The following is a 21,129-nucleotide window of genomic DNA, read 5'->3' as shown; positions in this document are numbered from 1 at the left end:
ATACCATGACATACTTTGGATTCTTGTATCAAATCAAATGAGTATTTTATTTATATATTGGGATAAAATCAACAACGAGTCAACGATTGATTTAAACTGTTTATTATTTATTACAGCAATAATTTATTAAGTCAAGATTCAAGCAAGAGACAGAATGAGGACATGAGAATCAATCACAAGATGTTTATGATGTCTGTTCACTGTGGAGTCTCAATTAATTTGCTTCTCCTCCACTTCCATCCCAGAGCATTCCTCCTCTTCTTCAGTTGCAACCTCCTTCATCGCGGGGAGCTGTGTCCTCCTGAGGCGAGCTGCCGCTGAACGCTGAAACCTCAGTCTGCCAGCCTTAGCCCCAGCAGCCTGTTGCTGGTTGTTCGGCCCCGCCAAAGGGATCAACTGCACTTGGCCTGGAGTAAACACGGCACCCTGTGGGTCTCCTCCAGCATTTCTCTGTGACAGCAGGGCAAGCAGTGTGACCGGCCCACCCCTGGCACCCTGAGCCCCCTGCCCCAGTGGGTTTACATTGGCTCCTCCTGTCTGACCCAAAAGGAGTACCCCACCCTGTTGGAGACCTCCAATGGGGATTAGCTGCTGCAGGGCAGGTTGGCCAACAGGGTTCCCGACTGGCTGGATGAAAAGTGACCCACCGACTTGGACTAAGCGTCCCACAATGGGTTCCCCGTTCAGTGGAACCCCATTTTGAACCCCAGGATTGGCATTGTTGCCAGCTGCCGTTCCTCCATTATTATTCACTCCCCCATTGGCAAGTGCCTCAGCACTCTGAGAAGACACACCTCCCCCCTCCGCAACAGCCAAGATCTGAAAGATGACCCAAAGTACGCAGAACATGTTTTATCTCATTGAAGTCACGCTGTCGACAGGTGAAGGGCTGCGTCTTTCTTTGCTTATATAGAGAGCGTCAGATTCAGTGATCACCAAGGAAGGTCCAATCACAGTGCAGCCTCAAAGTCTCAAAACAACAAGTCACGGTAATCATCATGACCAAGCTCTAGTAGGCTATTTTTTGCTTTGTTACCTTACAGAGGGCCATTATTCAAGATTATGTGGCAAACCTAAACTAGGCATCAGTGACTTGCATTGTCATGACCATTGCTGTAGAGGCCACATTTTCACGTCATAGTGGCATCAGGGTGACTGAACAATGAATACAATTAATAAAACATGACATTAGAGAATAAACTGATGAGTCCCAGGACCTTTTACGGTCAACCAGGATCCACCGACACGATGCAATAACTTTATTTCAGGACTCTAGAGGAATACAAATTATCAACAACAGGGTACACTGAAATATTCCATGTCATGATATCATGACAGTCATTGCTGTCTGTAAGGCTTTAAACAGAGCTATAATCAAACATGAGATATGAAGATAAGCATTTACAGCTAAAATGAGCAACACAGTTATTAATTCACATTTTCTAGCTTAACATAAGGGTCTGAAATATCTACTTAACTTTGATTTCAAAAGTAATTCTCAACCAAATCGCTCTACCAAACCACAACTCATTTGCAGTTTTACACTTATTTCAAGTTTGGAATGCATCAGAAAACAGTTTCAGAGTAAAACCAGGTAAGTTTAATTGCTTATTTATATTTTAACATACATAGTCTAGATTCTAAATTTCCAAGCTGAGTCTGACAGTAAAAAATAGAAACGACAATCAACACTTATTCTTTATAGCACAGCGTAAAATGATTATCTGTACTTGTCAGGATTCCTTATGATCCAGAGGTTCATGAAGGTCTTTGTCTTCGATACTTGAGCATCTTCCATAAGCTCATGTAGAAGAGGAGCTAAAAAACGACACTCAGAAAAGCAGGCTGACATCCATATCCTCTGTGGAGAATGAATAGAATAGAAAATAGCTTTAATTTTGCGAAGTTATGTAAACGTATTATCATTATAGCTAATGATTCTAAAAGTTGAAGACACTATCAATGTTACCATAGTATCATGATCATTTGTTGCTGCTCTTACCACTTTTGATCCCAAAACAGGAAGTCCACTCTTTAAAGGACACCTGCTTGTCCTTGTCAGCATCACACTCCTGGAAAAAGCGTGAGGTGCAGTGCTCCATGGGCACCAGAGGGACCCTGAGTGGGGCCAGTTCTGAGTGGGACAACAGCCTGCAGACCAAGATTACATTTTTATTATATACAGCACATGCATATTACAATCACTGATCACAATACATATAAACCAATTTGTTTATGTAATATATAATATCTTAAACTGTAATTAAAAAAAATCAAATGTATAATCATTCAGTTAAACATAACACAGGAGAAGACCAACCTGTCAGAAGGATGTTGGTCCAGTTGGGCAAACTGCCAGTGCACTGGGTAGATGTACATGTTGTAGTTCTTCTCAAAGTCCTGAGCGAGAAGCTCAACAGAGTGATCACCAGCATGAAGACGGCGCTCACTCTCGAAGATTTTCTTCACCTACAAATTACAAAACACCAGATTTGTTTTCTTTTGTTTGTTTTTTTTTTTATTATTTATTTTTCCCCCAAAATATGTGATTTTCTGACTCACTCTGACTAATTGGTTAGATTGATGAACACAATTACAGGCAAGTCATGCAATACATCTGGATTAAAATGCATAATCTAAAGGAGAATCCTAATCATTCTGAGACTTTATCTTACTCTAAAACGTTGTTTAGGAGTGAGGAAGCCTGGGGTTGTGAACTCATAGAGCTGCAGCAGCACATTTTTCAGCCAATCCCTCATTCGTAGAGGGAACTGGACCAGCTCAGCGTCTACACATGGAGGTATGACTGGAAGAGAGTTGGACAGTGAGGGATAAAGAGCAGGGTCCATTTTTTTGTCTTGTAATGTACTAAAACGTTGTTGCTGAAACCACATGGCATGGTTAACTCTCACATTTGCATGGCCCAGTGTAGTCCAGATGAAGCCTGTGACCTTTCTTGGTGCCCTCCAGGTTGCATTTGGTAGCAAAGAGTTCACAAGATGTGTCATATGTTCTGTTGTCCGTTCCACAAACCTAAAAAGAAAATGAGCGCAACGATCAGATCCAAACAGTAGCTACACATTTCCTGCAGTTTGTGCCACTAAAGAGGTTACGTATACTTACATGGTCAAACTCATTCACACTATGAGGACATTTCGATGGTTCTTGACACACACAACCAGGTTTATTGTTGGCATCGAGTTTACACATCTTTCCACGTTTGCAGTGGAAACTGTCACATGGATCTAGAAGAGATCACAAACACAATGTACATTGTGGAGTATACGTTGTAAGACTGTAAATGGTGTTTACAGTGTGAGGAGTTTAAACCAAACAAGCCACACGAATAACCACTACACGCCATCCTTTACATTCCAGTGCCATTTGAGTTTGTACAGTGATTGAATTCAACTTGATCTCACTTTTTCACTCTTTAAGCCTCCAGAGCTGTGTTTTCGTAGCGACCATAAAGCACAGTGACACTATTCATGCGGAAGTTTTAGCTAAATTATCTGGTCAGCAGATTCCTCTATCAGACTGTTGGCATAGTGCGTTGGTCAGTAAGGTGAATGTGAATAAACCAACCAACCAGCAGGGGTTTCTGGGTGATGTGCGCTTTCACCAAGAGAGGGTCTGGAACTGGGGTAGAGATCCACTGTAGCGCGTATCTGCACTGGGTTCATTCCTACTAAAGGTCCCTGGAAAACATACACAGGTAACACACAGATGTCACCAGACAATGAAAAAACATATTTAGGATTGCAGCTGCACATCCTAAGCAAATGTCACATTTCCCAAATGGAAACCTGCAATAACCTTTTTTGGGAACTCAGGAGTTATGAAAACCAGCAGTAAACACAAGATGGTGAAATTAAAATGTTTTGTTGATGTGAGTAACTTTAGCAAACTGCAGCTTATTTATTCAGCCAGGGTAATTATCATGCATTTGGTCTGTTTTTGTCTCCACCTACTCCTGAGGGAAACATCTAGCTCTTTAGTTGCTAAATGCTCCGCCGTGATCCCAGTTAGTTGTTAACTTGGTTGGTAAGCTGTGTTGTGCTGGGCAAAACAGGTGCTGGCACTGAAAATGAATCAAACCAGTAAAGCTGCAGGCCATGAAACTGAGACATTGAGTCAATAAGGTGACTCCAAAGTTGTCACGTTATCCATTGTTAACCTAAATACATTTATTGATGAGTTACCCATTTTCCTTCCCTTCTCCTTTTTGCCTTGTGGACTGTATTGTCGGTGCTGCTGCTCTCAGATTCTGGAGGCTCCTGCTGGTTCTGTTCCTGTCCAGATTGGGTTTCCTCCCTCTGTGGAGAGTGATTTCTTGCCCTCTGGTTCTTCTTTTGCTTCTTCATCTTTCCCTTGGTCTGACTTTCACTGTCATTCTTCCTCTTCTCTTCCTCCTTCTCAGCCGCTCGGGATCCTGAGTCAAGCTCTGTGTTGCCCTTTGGTTCTTGTGGATCCATTGATCCATCTTGAGGATCTTTAGGTTTAGGTGGAGAGTCTGAATCCTTGTCATCTTTGTCTTCTTGAAACCTCTCCTGATCCTCCTCACTGTCCACCGCCTCAGTGTTTTGTACGTCTTGCTCATAGTCATCAGCTATGATGAGAAGTTCTTTCTCACTCGTTTCCTTCTCTCGCTCTGCTTTAGAAAGGTGCTGGGTGACATCTGTGTGGGATTTTACTTGAGCAGAAACAGACGGTAGAGGTTGTAAGACACCGCTGTCGGGAGCGTAGTCAGGATTGGCTGGAATCTCTGACTCTGTGCTGCCCGTTTCCATGCCGTCTTCTTTGTCTTCCACCTTGTCAGCAAACTCTTCCTTGTGGTCTTTCTGGGGCATCATCTCTACCTCCTCCTGTACGTCATCTTCCACGCTCTCTTCCTCCACCTCCTCATCTGTTACTTCTTCATCATCTTTCTTCCCCTCCTCCACCCCAGCTTTCTCCTTGCTTCCCACAGCCTCACCAGACTCCACTTCGCCCTTGTTTTCTCTGTCCTCTTCCTCTTCCAGCTCTCTTTCCTCCAACTCTTCCTCTTCTTCTGCCTCTTTCTTCAGGAGATCCACCAGTTCCTCCTCACTCAACAGGACTACAGTGCTTTTATCTCTTCCGTCAGTCACATCAAGTTCTCCATCCTCCTTGTTAGTGTTAACATTGCCCTCGGAGCTCAGCTCCTCATCTTCCTGCACCTGGGTGCTGGCTTCACGCGTGACTGGAGTGGGTGAGATCTGTGGCCTGTTGGTCACCTCTGGGATAATATCCTTAAGTGCGAGAAAATTAGTAAATTATTATTGTATTATAATATTTTCCAGTATGAAACAATCTTGGTTGGAATAAAAAATGAAAAACTGTTTCCTGTTTTACCTTTTCTTTCACAGTGTGTAGAGTTTTACGCAATCCATGATGCTTTCCATGAGGCTTACTTTTGACCTGAACATAGCAGAAATGATTGATAATGATTACTGTTAAGTTAATGCAAAACTTACTTGTTCAAATAGGAAAGATAATACCAACTTTGATACTCACAGACAGGGCAAATGTGGCTGCCAGTAAGCACAGGAAAACTAAGCAGACCCTCATACCTAAAAGATTCAAAAAGTAGTATACGTTTTTGTGAAGGCACAAATTAAAAGCCCATCCTAAACAATCGAGGCATTGTCTCCTGACTTCTAACTTGTCACAACAAAGATGTGAACTTGGCAGATCTTACAAAGTCAAAAGAGATGAGTGCATCTGTATGCTACCAACACGTCCATGACAAGCAGAGCTGCAGGATTGACTCCGCTGTTGTTATGGTGATAGTCCTTTGGGATGCACCGCTCCCTCAAAATCACATTCAGGGCTAAAGTAAACATCAGAGGCTACCAGACTGGAAAAAGTTCACTAAGTCCACAAACTTTTTATCTCTGGACGGAAACAAAACAGACATTGCTGGGCCCGTCCAGTGGACCGATCCCTGGTTCAACTCAGTAAACAGCGTACTGCATGAGAGATGTTTGTGCATGAAAATGTACATAAAGTGGGATATTATTCATTCGTATTTCACCAACAATTATGAGGAAAGGTTTCAAATGACACATTTTAGGTATATGATAAATGTATTTGTTTCACAAGTTAATTTAAACTAGATTTTTTGATATCTTACAAATCAAAACAATGTACACACAGTATATTACACATCTACCTATTACACACAGTATATTAGAAGGTTAAAGTATAAACACAAGGTTGCAGTAATTAATAGTCACTTTATATTAATAAATACAAAAATAATCTTCTTTCACTATTTATTGAGAGCATTTAAGACAAAATATGGTCATCACTAAAGAAGCTGTAGTATAACGAAGCCCGTAGTAGCTGCACATCAACTTCGAACAGCACAAACAAGTTAGTGAACAAGACACACAACACACACAAATTAAGATATGATTTCAAAATAGTGTTAATGTCTCCGAAATTAGGATTTTACCTGAGGCTCGCAGTTGCAAACGAAATGAGAACCGCACAAACAGCCCTACGTGCCTGTGCTAGACCTGTGAAGATGTCCTTTTGTATTCAAGACTGAGCTCAGTGTCCACACAAACTTGCCTAGTGCAAGCACACACACATACACACACACACACACACACACACACACACACACACACACAAATGATTCTGCAGCGATACAGAGATAGAGGGAGAAAGAGACCCCACATTAAGCTTCAGTTGGATGCTCAGATGAAAAAAAAATGCAAGAAAAATAAAATAGAAAAAATACAATGTATGAAAAAAATTATTAAATTAATAACAATTTAAATTAAGAAATATTTGGTTTGAGAATAAATTCAAACCAAACCACTGTGACCTTGTGATGGAAATAATGCAGGATTTTTATCACTAGGTGTCACTCTATCATAAGTCTGTTTTCCTGGAGCCACTGATTTGGTCTATAAATAGTGTTAATACATGAACATAATGAGACAGAAAGAAACAGTTCTCTATTTTAACACGTATTTGTCTTTATAAAACTCTTCTACTCTTACATTGTAATAATAAAATCTATTCTCTTCAAGTGAGTGGATGTTTTTGATCAGATGAGCCTTAGCAGAAGATGACGTTTGCGCAAACGTCATGGTCATTAACATGTTAACATGTTTTCAGTAGGTTTTGTTCTGTTGCATCAAAATCATGACCAGTACTGGGAACCGGTGGGTATTAAAGGAATTCACCTGATCAGCTTAAAAAACAAAAAAACATCTAACGACACAAATAATAAAAGAAAAATAATAAAAGTTGTTTTTGGGCATTGCTCAACATTGTACAACTGAAACAGATATGGGGTTGCTGGAGCATTTATTTTTTCACATGATCCCATCAACTGGGAAAATGATCTCTGCTGATGGAGATCATGTGATAAGAGCAACACTTCCTCTGTGAATCTCAACTATTATTTGCATATCGTGGTTGTGATGTGGTTTTTATCACAATATTTCCATTTCTGGTTATGACAGAGACTGTATTTCTTTAACTTTATCACAGTTTAGTGATTTAGTTTGTAATAATCAATCAAAACCAGCTTAGCCTGGTGCAAAGCTCTTTTATTCTGTTAACATTAGGTCCAGATAAGAGGAACCAGAAATCTGCAGCACACTGGCTGCACTATCACTAGCTGTAACTGCTGTAAATGTCAAATCAAGATAATAAATAATGTTATTATGTCATAAAATCTTAAGTAACCTTAAGGTGAATGCGGGGACACTGTTAACTACCGGCCTATGTGCTTCAGCAATCATCAATCATGCTCTCCTCACTCCTCCGCTTACTAAACCAGGACCATACAATGACTGAGAGTTGTGGTTTTGGCAAACAGATCCAGTCTGGTGAACATCCAGTCTAATTACATGTTTCTTTTGCACCACTGAAATCTAAAGTGAGGTTAAACAAGGAATTCTGTAATCTTCTTTTAGTCCTTGGCCATATAAGGATATCCAGGAAACACTTTTGAGGCTTTAGGGAGGAAATACAGAGCTCTTTCTTTAGGTTTTCTACTGTATGTGCTATCATTCCAAGAACATCATGTAACTCAGAGGATGGGCTGGTTTACACACCATGTTTATGTGTTCTTTTATATATACAGTATTATACAGTATATATATATATATATATGTGTGTGTGTGTGTGTGTGTGTGTGTGTGTGTGTGTGTGTGTGTGTGTGTGTGTGTGTGTGTGTCTTAAAAGATCTAAGTCTAAATTTGTCTTGTCTGGATAAACATTACTAATCTGTGTTTGGTGAAAGCTGTATCTCTCACCTGTAATTTAATATTAGACAATAAATAAAAGTCTAACTGTTGGACAACTACTTAGTAAATAAAAAACACCCTTTTCACCGGAAACAAGCACGATCCCGTCTGGCCCTCCTTTCCCCTCTGAGTGGGTGACTTTGTTTTTCCAGCAGGCCACAAACCCTATGGTTTAGTATGCTGCACTATATTTCACTTCAGATTTGAGAGTGGGAGGAACGTCAGTGCCTGAATGTAACAGCTGTATGTGTGTGTGTGTGTGTGTGTGTTTGTGTGTGTCGTGTGCAAGTTGATGTGCAATCATCGTGCCAGCGACTGTTTTGTTTAGCATTTGCTCTCCAGACCAAATACACCTTTGCATGTTGGCAGACATCCGGGAGGAAGTGATGCAATCATCTTAATTGAGGTTCCTCATATACATAAGTCGAGCTTCGTACAGCGTATCCACACACCGTGCTTTTACTGTCTCAACAGCCAGCTTCCATACGTGGCTTGAAAATAGACACTAGGTTCTGCTGCTTGCTGCTAAGGCACTACTAACGTTTCTTACAGCTCTGAATCTAAGAGACACAAAAGGTGAGTCATCTTTAATTTATCAATTTTAACAATGTGCAGAATTTTTCTAACTTTTTGCTCTATTTTGTGTTTTGGTTTCATAATTCTAAATATTTATAAGTGAACCTTTAGCTTCTTTTCATCATTAGACATTTTCTTACATTTTTTATTTTTTAACTTTGCTCATTATAATCACATATTTAAAATTATTATTTTTTCCAATGTTTTATTTGTTTAAAATAATTATTTGCATGTGTGTATTTATAGTTATTATTATTATTTCTTTGCAGAATGAAGGTTACCATAATAACATTTTGCCTGATTGGAGCAGTTTTTGCCAACCCAGTAAGTATCACATTCTGGAAATACATTTTATGTACACTTACACATCAATTTAAAACATGTCTATACTTATTATATTGTGCAGTGAATGATAACTCAACAGCAGACGTCTTTATTTAGTTTATACGACTATTACTACAAAGACTCAAGTTACACTCATAAATGCACAATTATTAAATACCTTCCATTCATCTGATCTTTACCCTTTGTGTCTACTTTCATGCAGATTTCATACAATGTCATTTCACAATCAAGCGAGCTCAATTCAAACACGGTGAGTTCTAAATTGTTTGTTTATTTATTTTGACTCTTGGTGTTTCTGTGCTACAAGAATTCCACATTAATCACTCTGGCTCCCACACAGTCGGCATAAAAACTGAGAACAGGCGTGGTTACTCGAAGGTTCTCCAGCGCTTAAGACATTTCAGAGACTATTGTTTACATTGCATGTCTGTTTCATGCAGTTCACAGTCTGAGCTGGGCGAAGTCTGACACGAATAGATCCTAAATGATTGGGATGATCGTCGGTGCTGCCGTGAAACCATATAATTAAATATATGCTTGTTTTTGTTTCACAGACTGAAAGTTTGTCTCTTTCACAATCATCTGAAAATGACACCTCGGAGCCTCAGGTACTAGACTATACTACTACTACTATACGTTTATGCCAGTATGTAGTAAATGATTATTTTCACGTCACCTTTGAACCTTGATTTTCATCCAAATTGATCTATATCTCTCTTCATGTAGCAGAGCTCTGAAGAAAATACCTCAAATCAAGTGAGTCATGCTGATTTTTGTCTCTTACCCGACACTGAAGTAGCAAAATCTAAACATGCAGATTTTAATCAAGCTAATGTTGTGAGTGAATTCATCTTGTCAACATATTTTTTTCCAGAGTTCAGAGTCTGAATCATTGGAAACCACATCAGAGGACAAGGTGGGTTGTGTCAGCACTGTCATCAATTCCTATTAGTACATACAACATGTTACTGCTGGATCCAGCTTCAATCACTGGAGTGTGGCTTCATTTTGATTTTTTTTTTATCTCTGCATTACATAACTGTAACACCTTTGTAACTGTCCCTACTCCAAATGCATGGTTTTGTTTTGTTTCCTTTCTGCATTATCTGTCTGGTTTATTATTTTCTAAAACTGTGTGTATCTCTTTTAAAATCAGACTTCAGAGGAGAGTAACAGTGAATCAGATGAGGATAATCAGGTAAACCTCGTACATGTGCCTACCTCCTAATGCACTCACGTTATTCTGATCTCTCCCATAGCTGACATTATTCACTGACTTTCCACAGGTCTCTCAAGATTTCATCTCTGAAACCAGAGACAACAGCATGAGCAGTGAGGAAAATGTCCGAAAGGTGAGATGAACACTTTGGACGCTGACTTCTTTTAAAGCTGTGTTTCAGCCGACATTAACACTGAGTAACACAACGCTCTGCTCATTCTCTGCCTCAGAATTTGGTTCCAGTGTATGCAAGCGTTGCCAACGTCCTGAGCGCGGAGGACAACAGCAGCACAGAGGTCAAAGGTCAGTCAGACCTGAGCAAGGAGCCCGTCTCCCCCACGTTCAAACAGAAGGCCACGACTCTTGAGGGTCAAACCAACCTGCAACTGGTGGAGACCCCCACCGACAGCAGTGACACCACCAGCGAGAGCGCAGACAGCACTGACATCATTACACCCACCACCAGTGACAGCAGTGACAGCACCAGCAGCGAGAGCAACGAGACCAGCGAGACCAGCGATGACAGCAAGAGCACAGAGGACAGCAACGCCAGCGACAGCTCCGAGTTGGTGCAACTCCAAACCAACGACTGCGTGAATGGAACTCAGAGCTGTGAGAGTGATGAGCACTTCTTCCAAAATGTAGGAGACGATGCCCATCATTCAGTGGACAGTGTGGACAATCTGATGGTGCCAGACGAGGAGGAAAGGGAGCTAAGCCTAAGGAGATGATGACAGACACTGCTGCAGCTTTCTGTTTCCCATATGAACTACAACACCGTTAAAAGGCCTGTCTACAGATTTCAGGATGATGTTTCTCTCTTGTCCGTCGCCTCTGAATGTTGGTTTTGATGATATCATGTTACCTGCAGCTGTTTGGTTTGTGTGATTGTGTGTGATTATTATTGTGTTTGATGTAGTTTAGGATTTATCATATTTTGATAATAGCCTAATAAACAAATTATACCCTGAAACCATGCTACTGTGGGTTCACATGTTTTAAAGCCTAACAGACTCGGGCAGTAGTGGAGGGTGGCAGGTGTCTGCATTAAGCCTATTTGAATGCTTTAATGTGCTGTTTGAAAATACTCAGTACTTCAGGTACAACTTCTAATCTAAACCTTTTTATTATTTACACATGCTCTCTAATACTGAGCTAAATTTCTTTGGAGTTTAATATGATATGTACAAAACATACCTGAAATATTATTCACCACAGACAAAGTAAATAGTTGTCTGTAATAATAATGTCTGTAATATTATGCTTTATTTGATAGAATTGGAATTGGACCATTTTTCCCTTGTTACAAGCACATTGTGGTGATCTGAGGGGATTTTGCGGCACAGATACTTTGTAATTACTACAGTACAATAAAGATCTATAGTGTGTTTCTAATGAGGCTAACATTACATAGGTTAACTAAGGCCCACAGTTGGCTGTCTCATAAAGCAACTATTTTATATCTATATAATTACTTCATATTAGTTTTCACTTCCTGTTTGTGACATGGTAATATTTTTGGCCGTGAACGTGGCCGGTTAGCTCAGTTGGTTAGAGCGTGGTGCTAATAACGCCAAGGTCGCGGGTTCGATCCCCGTACGGGCCATAGAGGTTTTGTTTTTATTTTTGCTCTCTCAAAACCATTTCCCACTTACTAAAACTTCAAAATGGGAAATTCACACTTCATCACAAATCTAATTTTATTACCTAACATCTACTATTACTAACTTGTATTGACTATGGTGCTCACTGTGAAACCTAAATGTATTTAAACCTCTAGATTGCATTGGAGCTTTAGAGTCTATGAGATTTTACAAAGTTGTAATTTAATAGCAGATCGGTATTAAAAAAAGTTTATTGCATGTCCGCTTGTCTTTCTATATATAAAACCATAACACTAGATGGCGACAAACCCTCACTCTGCTCAGTTGACATTAAGGCAGATGTACAGGGGGATGCACTTGTTTCTCCTTGTAATATTTTAGACAGACTCATGCTCTTACAAACATTTCAGATGGTTTCAATGTTTAGTAACACCCGGTAAGATAATACGATGTGATGCGTGTCCTCTCTTTTATCAGTTTATCTTATGAGGCAGGTTTTGTTTTTTTGTTTTTTTTACAATGTCATCGAAATCTATCAGTACTATCAGAAGAATTACAACAAACCTTTGTTTTCCTTTATTTTTTTACATTTAGTGTTTGTTTTCTACAAAACATTTAGTACAACATGTTTGAGAATTTAGGAACAAAAAATGAAACCTCTGGACTTATGAGAAAATAAATGAATGCGTCTTTACAGTGAATCCTGTGCTTGAACTCACTTATATAATGAACAATTAACCAAAGTTATGGAAACTGCGAAACCATGAATCAGAATTATCAGGGAAAAATAAAGTCCACTGTGCCAGCAGTCCTATGTTGAACCTGAGGACCTGTTTCTTTGAGGCCACATTCTCATCTGGGAAAGTGGGACTTCAGGTGTTCCTTCAGAGCTGGTATAGTGGGAAGCTCTTTGCGACACACGTGACAGCGAAGAGGTAGTTTCAGCAATTCGCTGGTGCCTTCTTTGACAGTGACCTTTCCATTTGTTTCAAGCATCTGAATAACATCTGCAGATTCAGAAAAGTGTGAAATTAATTTAAATTTGCAGTATTGGACAAAGTAAAAGACCATAAACAGATTTGTTCTCACCATGAGACTCAATGAAGTAATCGGTTGTGAATGAGTTCCAGTGTTTTTTGTTTTTTAAACAAGGAGAGTCAAAGTCTTGGCTTATTACATGGAGATGAACATGACTGTAAAAGAGAATACATACAAAATTAGTTTATCGTGCATAATGTCTAAAAAATTAAACGTGTCATAAAAGACGCATTAAAACAAAGCAGGAATAGAAAGTCCCGGAATTGAGAGCTTCTTTGACTTTGAAACAAAATCTCAATTCTTAATTTTGGTGTGACACATTGATGCATTGAAAATTTTAAGTGAGCTTGATGTGTGCAAGTTAAATACAATACAATCATAAACTCAATTCAGTGGTAGATTAAAATATTGCATGTTCATTTAAAATAAAAACATGCTTATTATTTTGTAATAAATGGAATAAAACACATACAGTTATTACCTCATACTTGGGATGGCATGGTATCCTGTGCGGAAGCGTAGCGAGCCAGCATCAGGGCACTGCTGAATCATCTGGGCAGCAACTTGCTGCATGTGTTTCACAAGGTCACAGTGCTCATCACGCAACGCCTTCAGACTGGGAATGGACTGCCATGGGAGAACCAGCCAGTGGTAACGAGCTTTGGGATATTTATCTTTAATTACTACGACTGTATCATCCTTGTACACCTATGGGAACACAAAGGAAATACAGTTAGTGAGAAGATCTTGTTCAGAGGTACAATCATGCCAAAGTAAATCTTTTTTTTCACCACTGCTACCTGCATCTTTGGGTCTTGCATTGAAGCCTTGAGACCCTGGCTCCAGTGTCCAACACTTTCCTAAAACAGATATCAGGTTAACATGTTTCATTTGTATAAAGTCTACATATCAGGTCTTCAGATGATTATACAAGATGGGTACATCAAAACAATAAAAACAATAATTTTAATGCTCGCACACATAGATTTTTTTCTTACGCTGTTTTTTGTGGCTTCTCCGTGGCTGACCGACACAGAGGCCTTTTCTGTCTGTTTAGGTACTTTCACACTCTGAGCCTCTCTCTGGCTTTGTCTATCCTCTAAGACTGACTCGCGTGGTCTTTTGGTGCCGCACTGATTACCACTGGGATCTTCTTTGAACTGTACAGTGTATGGGTAGAGCTGATTGACAATATGAAGCCGCTGTCCAGGCTTCATTCTGGCCTCATTGCCTGTACCCACCACCACAGAATCTACAGAGGTGGGGTTTAGCCCCAGCTTTGGAAGAGATGAGATCAGACACATGAGTATAGAAGTGGTAGGAAACATAAACAATGTATAGTATGTGGCCAAAATGACCAGCTGTGTGACTTACCTGTTTAACTTTGACATAACCTTTGTTGCATTCTGCTTTCAATTCGACTGGTTGAGAAGGGACAACGTGCACAAGTTAAAGTTTTTACTAAATTAGAAGTTAACTATAAAATATATGAACATATGCAATAGCTCATGGCAGCTAAATAAACAACTACCAGAGGAGATTATAATTAAGGGCATTTATTCCATTCCATTAAATCAATCTGTACACGTTTAGCTGCTTGCTAACGCAGTCAGTGTGTCAAATTGAAATGTGTTATTTTTACCTTGATGCCGAGAACATTTTTTGTCTTTAATTGTCGTTTCTGGGCTTCGACCCAGGACAACTGCCTGTAAGTGAGGCAGCTGGATGGGTTTATGATTTCCCTCCTCGCTGATGAGCCAGCAAATAGGCATTTTATCATCTTATGAATCTTTTTTTATGAATCTTTTATGTTTCTTTTCGTACTGATCTACAAATCCACAGCCCGCAGCAGCGCACGCTTGTTGTGATGCCTGGTGCCGTCGCGGGATGTTGACGTCACTCGGTCGCATGATTCTGTGTGTGTGTGTTTCAGAAGCTTCTCGAAGAGACGCTGTGAGCTAAAGTCTGCGCTGAACTTATGAGGGCTCAAAGTAACGTTTCTGTCTTCATATAAGGTTGGACAATAATATTACAACTGCACATATGTGTATTTAATACCAGTGTACGGGTTGAGTTGTTTGTAATATTAGAAAACAGCCTAACGAGCGAGTTAGCGTTAGCTAAGCTAACATTGGCTGGGCTAAGTAGCTAAATTAAGGCCTGATAACTAGCTAACTAGATCTGTTTTTGTTTTCATCCTAAGAACCGTAACAAGTAGTTATTAATAGTGGTGCTATGTCATCAAACGTTTTGGTTAGTTATCTGATTATTATATTATTTTAACTAGGCAGATTCCTTTCATTTTCAGCTTCTCGTTGCTACATATTTAAATCCAGAGACTTTGTTGATATTTATTTAAATAAATATTTAATTATAATTTACCTGTGCCGTGCCAGTTCACAACAACAATTATCTCAATGTTACTTTACATCGTGAGGGTAGTGAGATCTTGTAGATTTTTTATAATGGCTATGTTTATGATCTCTTATGTATGTTAAAGGTCTTTCTTTGGGTTAAGAACTAAATGTAGAAGTATTAATTGCATTTGTATTTTTCATCTGCTTTTCCAGTGTTATCTACTAAAGGCAAACATGGTCAAGGAAACGGGCTTCTATGACATTTTGGGGGTAAAACCTAATGCTACACCTGATGAACTGAAAAGGGCCTACCGCAAACTAGCCTTGAAATACCACCCCGACAAAAATCCCACAGAAGGAGAGAAGGTAAGTCCATAAGCATTATACATAAAGATAAAAATTTGTACTTCATTTTAATTGCAAACTCAAATGTTGTCATTACATTTTCTTCACAACAGCTAAAATTTATGTCGGTATTTCTTTGAATTACTAGTAGTGTTCACCATCTTAATATCTAGTCAGGTATTATCCAGTGTTTAACTAATATTTCTTGTTGCATTTGTAATATTTGAAGAGATCAGTCACTATTTAGCAAACAGTGTCTAATATATTTTATATAGCTGTATCTTCTTGGAAATGTTTGTGCATATGTAAGATGTAGTGGTGGGAGATATAGCCTTAAAATTATAACACAATACTTAAAGAAAATTTGTGATAATGTTATTTTTGAAGATGGTGAAAAAAATACTGAACAATGTTTTATGAGTGATTGCAGCTTAGAATAAGCATTTAGATGCACTTAACTGACCATGTTAATTAGGGAATGGAGTTTACTTAAACTTAAGAAACCTGTTTACTGGAAATCTTTGTATATAATTTGATTGCTCTTTCATCGCCGACATATATCGACAAAAAATGCCACTTTCTGACTTCCTTTAAGTTTCACAGCTGACGCACAGTCTGAATAGAAAAGAAACCCATGGTGGAAAGCCACTCCTTTACAGTTCTACAGGCACTTTTGTCTTAGTTTCATTTTCAGTCATTTTTCTCCGTAATGATCTCCTCCCTATTCAGCCATCGGCAGCCTTTTGGTTTGCACATGTGCTCTGCGGGAGAGATCTACTTGGGGAAAACATCCATGCTATAAGCTCCCATCTGAGATCATCATAGAAGACTGACATGCTGCTCTCTCAGAAATTGGGCTTGTGTCGTGTCAGTGATATTGCAAAATGGCACTTTTTTTTTTATCACATACAAATTTATACTGGTGTTATTGTGGAAGGTATGATATGGCACACTTCTAGTAGTATGTACGTTTTGTTTCTTTTCTGTCATAGTTCAAGCAGATCTCACAGGCATATGAGGTGTTGTCAGATGCCAAGAAGAGAGAGCTGTATGATCGTGGAGGTGAAAAAGCGATAAAGGAAGGAGGAACTGGTGGTGGTGGTGGTGGTGGTGGGAGCTTTATGTCTCCCATGGACATATTTGACATGTTTTTTGGAGGTGGTAGTCGAATGCACAGAGAACGAAAAGGTAAAGGAATGTTCGAGAAATAATTACTAAGCTGAGCAAGCTCTGTTTAGTATGTAATTGCAATATCAAACAGTTGTAACCCTACTGCTGCAACTAACGATATTAATTGATTAATCAGTTATTTTCTAGATAAATTAATCATCTATTTGGTTTATTAGATTTCAACAATTGTTGCAGCCCTAGAACGTTTTGCCCAGAGGTTTTTGTTTGTATGCTGTTACATTATAGCCCAAACACACAGCTGTCAAACAAAAATCAAAGGTTTTTAAGGTTTTTAAACAACTTATTTTTTTCTACTTAGGACTGGTAGCAGAAGTTTAGGGGTGTTTACATAGAATCACAGTTTATGTTTATTATTTATTGTATTAAGTCTTTACTGCCAGTCTCATTCTACTATGATGCACTTTAGTGTTTTCTTTTTTTAACTTATTTAATATCCTGCAGTGTATTAGTTTTTATGTCTACCTGTCAAGGAACTGAAGATGGAAATTAGCCAGTAGCTAAATCTAAAGCTAAAGAGATATTTTCTCTCTGAATGGGATAGTTCCTGACAAATAAATATAAATGTAAAATATCAAAAAATAATATCATTAAATTGTAAGATTTGTCTCACGATAAAATATTTTGTTCCACCCCAGGAAAGAATATTGTTCATCAGATTACAGTGACTCTGGAAGATCTTTATAATGGAGCTACAAGAAAACTTGCTGTCCAGAAGAATGCTGTTTGCGAGAGATGTGAAGGTACGTTATTTTGCTATGTGACCCTTATCTGATAATCCAATCAGACTTTAGACAGCTTATAAATTGGAATTAAATGTAACACAAAGATACCCTTTAGTTTTTATAATAGTGTTTTGTTTTTTTGTTTTGTTTTTTTAAATAGGTCGTGGGAGTCGGAAAGGAGCGGCACAGATGTGTATGTCTTGCAATGGCACAGGCATGCAGGTCCGTGTGCACCAACTACTTCCTGGTATGGTCCAGCAAGTGTCCACAGTTTGCCACAGCTGTCAGGGCCAAGGACAGAGAATCAGTCACAAAGACCGCTGCAAAGCATGTGGAGGCCGGAAGATCCTGCGACAGAAGAAGATCTTGGAGGTCCACATCGACAAAGGTGAGAACGTAGGGAGGGATAATCTAAATACATCTGTGACCTGTCGGAGATCAAATTAAATTTAAGCAAAAAAATGCTCAAAAATGTGACTGGTGACTTCAATATCACAGGGATGAGAGATGGCCAGAAGATTGTTTTCCATGGCGAGGGGGACCAGGAGCCCGGACTTGAGCCAGGAGATATCATCATTGTGCTGGACCAGCGTGAACATCCACGTTTCACCAGGTAATGATCCTTGTTATTAGGTGTCTTTTGTTAAAGATGTTATCTGTTATAGCAGATTCAGTGAAGGTTGTAAATATTATATGGGGATATATGACCTTTTTCATTCAGTTAAATAAGTCGAATCACTTATCACAACTTGTTGTCATCAGGAGAGGACAGGACCTAATGATGTCCATGGAGCTGCAGCTGGTTGAGGCTTTGTGTGGGTTCAAGAAGCCTGTTCAGACACTGGACGGCAGAACTATCCTCATCACCTCACATCCAGGTGAACAGCATCACTAAATGCACAGATAACCCTTAACCTGCAAGAAATTGAGTTGTCCGTTAACACCTGACAGTGTCCTTGATTTGATTGATATTTTAATGGGTTAAGATTGAGGGACAATTCTTTAATTTTTAGATTTCAGCATTTAAAAGTGACTGTTTTTACATGAAAAATACAGAATTTGCACAAGTAGATGGTTGTGAATGTGCATGTACAATGCCTCTTTCAAATTGGATATTTAAATAGTACAAAGACTGTGTGTTTGGCATCAGTATTTGTTGGATACTTGCTCATACATTATTATCAGAGGAGACATATTATTCATTTACTTTAAAGTTGGGGCCGGACCTTATTACCAGGGTGAACAGTGTTGTTTTCTTTTTACACCAGGTGAATTGATCAAACCTGGAGACACAAAGTGCGTCCTTAATGAGGGGATGCCCACATATCGGAGACCATTTGAAAAGGGACGTCTCATTATTCACTTCTCCGTAAGCCATTTTTTCAAATTTACCTTTAAATCCCCCTTTTCTCCTTTAAACATTTTGCTTATCAATAATATTTTTATCTAATGTTGATCTTGGTTAGTGTGAAAGGGAATAAATCTACATGCTGCCGTGATTAAATTGTGTGACTGTCTCCGTTAGGTGGTGTTTCCACAAGACAACTTCCTCCCCCAGAACAAGCTGAAGGAGCTAGAGAGCTACCTCCCAGAAAAGATGGAAGCAGCGCATCCAGACAGCATGGACGACGACCTCTACATCTACGCTGACCTGGAGGAGTGTGACTTTGAGAACAGAAAAAGACACAACCATCATTACTACTACATGGATGAAGACGACTACGCCAGCACTGGGGGTGTTCAGTGCCAGACGTCTTAAATAACAACTGGCCTGTTCTTATACCAGAAGCCCAAACCATCATCTCTAAAGCAAAGCACCTTTTTTGAAAATTTGTGCACTTTCTATTTTATTGCGTTTCATAAAATCATAACTGTACTCAAAGTTTCCTTTCAAGCTGAATCATAAAACTGTGTCCCAGCGCCCTGCTAACTTCCTGGATGGAGCAAAGCATCTTCAAATTCCAGGATTAAACTTGTATCGAGGTGAATGGGATTTCTCATCATCTCTCGGATGTTATATATAGATTTTTTTTTTTTCTTTTTCCAATCACACTGTGATGTAGATGAGGGCTGGTATTACAGCAGCGTCAGAAGAAGAAGAAAAACTTCATTGTCTAAACAATGACTGCCTGCTTTTGATGCAGTTACACTAAAACTGTTGCCAACATTAATATGAACTTAACCTTTTTCTATAGTGTCACTAAATCGGATGTTGTTGTGAACTGCTTGGTCGATGACTTGTTGAGTCTTTTGTGCGTGAAGACCCGGTGTTCAGACGGCAGTGGAGGGGGGGGATGCATGTTGAAACTTGAGTTTATTATGTTTCACCTTTTAAAGGGCTATTTTCGAAACAATCTTGACAATGTGACAGGAAGACGTAAAGGTGATAACGGTTCAACCAGAGAGAGTATTTAGGTTCAAGCCACTAGATTGTAGATTATTCAAACTAATATTTAAGTTTAGTTTAATATTTTTGCCTTTGAGCTGCAGTCAGTTGTCTGTTGTTATCCCGCACAGTTGGTCTGCAAACCTTGAGTGGAAAGTGGTACATCTTGTGTGTGTGTGTGTGTGTGTGTGTGTGTGTGTGTATGTGTATTTGTATATAGTACATGTATGAGACAAATATGTATGCATTGCAGGGAAGGTATAAAGAAACAAACGGCCAAACATAAGTAAGATGTCACTTTATATTGAAATGAATCAAAAAGCAGGTTATCTAGGTCATTTTCCTCAAGCTCAGAATGGGTATTTTAACTAAAGCCTGTTTCACATTTTGTTGGATTTTGGGTTTTACTTAGTAGAAAGTTAATCAAATGAATAGACGCCTGTGTTATGTTTTAATGGTAAATGTTTCCCCTCTGTTTAAAAAATGTGTCAATGTGCCAAGTTGAACAAAAGAGAGAGGCAGATGTCTAGGTTATTATCTAAAGGTTAATTAATGTGAAATGTGATGTTAAAACCTAAATCCAGAATTGGAATAACTATTTTTAATCAAACCTATAGATGTTTTTTGCTGGTGTTGTCCCACAAGCTATTAAGCGCATCTTGTTTTATATGTCTAATCCTAATAGTAAATGCCAAATGAGCGGGCGGGAGGTTATGGAGGGACACCACATACCTCACTGAAGTGTTTGCTAAATTGAAATCATAGCTTAACTTGAAGCTACTTGAAAATGCTACTTGATATTTGCCTTGAATATTTTGAAACACAACTCTCAGCAGTTCCTTAATATATTTTTGACAGTTCTGGAAAGCAGATGCAAATTCACGAGTGCAGGGGGTTCATCGGAAATAAGTGTTGTCAAAGTCTTAATTTGACTGCATGAGTGTTAGGACCAATGATCTACTTGTTTGTGCTTATGTTTTCTAATTAAATGCAGTTTGATGGTCTTTCTAATTTGTGGTGTTGCTGTGTGTGTGAGAGATTTATTTTTGTAGCCT

General features: G+C 39.0%; 4 protein-coding genes and 1 non-coding gene across 6 annotated transcripts; 3 read left to right on the top strand and 2 right to left on the bottom strand.

Moving 5' to 3' along the window:
• Positions 1-1,240: 1,240 nt before the first annotated feature.
• On the bottom strand, positions 1,241-6,557 carry sparcl1 (SPARC-like 1). Its single transcript, XM_026358974.1, has 11 exons — positions 6,479-6,557; positions 5,536-5,591; positions 5,374-5,439; positions 4,203-5,270; positions 3,590-3,698; positions 3,124-3,245; positions 2,913-3,033; positions 2,676-2,806; positions 2,321-2,469; positions 2,003-2,151; positions 1,241-1,861 (listed from the first exon to the last, which is right to left on the bottom strand). Exons 2-11 carry the CDS (start codon positions 5,587-5,589, stop codon positions 1,833-1,835), a joined length of 1,998 nt encoding a protein of 665 aa, XP_026214759.1. The 5' UTR covers positions 5,590-5,591; positions 6,479-6,557; the 3' UTR covers positions 1,241-1,832.
• Positions 6,558-8,733: 2,176 nt separating this feature from the next.
• On the top strand, positions 8,734-12,229 carry scpp1 (secretory calcium-binding phosphoprotein 1). 2 transcript variants are annotated; one of them, XM_026359932.1, is made up of 9 exons: positions 8,734-8,867; positions 9,137-9,191; positions 9,415-9,462; positions 9,767-9,820; positions 9,942-9,968; positions 10,087-10,128; positions 10,369-10,410; positions 10,499-10,564; positions 10,662-12,229. In XM_026359932.1, the coding sequence occupies exons 2-9, from the start codon at positions 9,138-9,140 to the stop codon at positions 11,160-11,162; spliced, it is 834 nt and encodes a 277-aa protein (XP_026215717.1). In that variant the 5' UTR covers positions 8,734-8,867; position 9,137; the 3' UTR covers positions 11,163-12,229. The 2 variants fall into 2 exon arrangements, with proteins under 2 accessions (XP_026215717.1, XP_026215716.1); XM_026359931.1 differs by having other exon boundaries at positions 9,939-9,968.
• trnai-aau lies at positions 11,964-12,037 on the top strand. Its single transcript has one exon. It is a non-coding gene; the product is annotated as a tRNA-Ile (tRNA).
• A 113-nt stretch (positions 12,230-12,342) lies between the features above and the next one.
• On the bottom strand, positions 12,343-14,947 carry aptx (aprataxin). Its single transcript, XM_026359930.1, has 8 exons — positions 14,894-14,947; positions 14,716-14,863; positions 14,448-14,494; positions 14,072-14,350; positions 13,874-13,933; positions 13,555-13,781; positions 13,125-13,228; positions 12,343-13,042 (listed from the first exon to the last, which is right to left on the bottom strand). The coding sequence occupies exons 2-8, from the start codon at positions 14,843-14,845 to the stop codon at positions 12,888-12,890; spliced, it is 1,002 nt and encodes a 333-aa protein (XP_026215715.1). The 5' UTR covers positions 14,846-14,863; positions 14,894-14,947; the 3' UTR covers positions 12,343-12,887.
• A 21-nt stretch (positions 14,948-14,968) lies between these two features.
• On the top strand, positions 14,969-21,085 carry dnaja1 (DnaJ heat shock protein family (Hsp40) member A1). The gene is made up of 9 exons (XM_026359929.1): positions 14,969-15,088; positions 15,644-15,796; positions 16,768-16,963; positions 17,602-17,706; positions 17,849-18,076; positions 18,187-18,301; positions 18,451-18,566; positions 18,957-19,057; positions 19,214-21,085. Exons 2-9 carry the CDS (start codon positions 15,665-15,667, stop codon positions 19,445-19,447), a joined length of 1,227 nt encoding a protein of 408 aa, XP_026215714.1. The 5' UTR covers positions 14,969-15,088; positions 15,644-15,664; the 3' UTR covers positions 19,448-21,085.
• Positions 21,086-21,129: the final 44 nt, after the last annotated feature.

Source organism: Anabas testudineus, chromosome 1, assembly GCF_900324465.2.
Source record: "Anabas testudineus chromosome 1, fAnaTes1.2, whole genome shotgun sequence".
NCBI lineage: Eukaryota > Metazoa > Chordata > Actinopteri > Anabantiformes > Anabantidae > Anabas > Anabas testudineus.
This window is presented reverse-complemented; position numbering and strand designations above follow the sequence as displayed.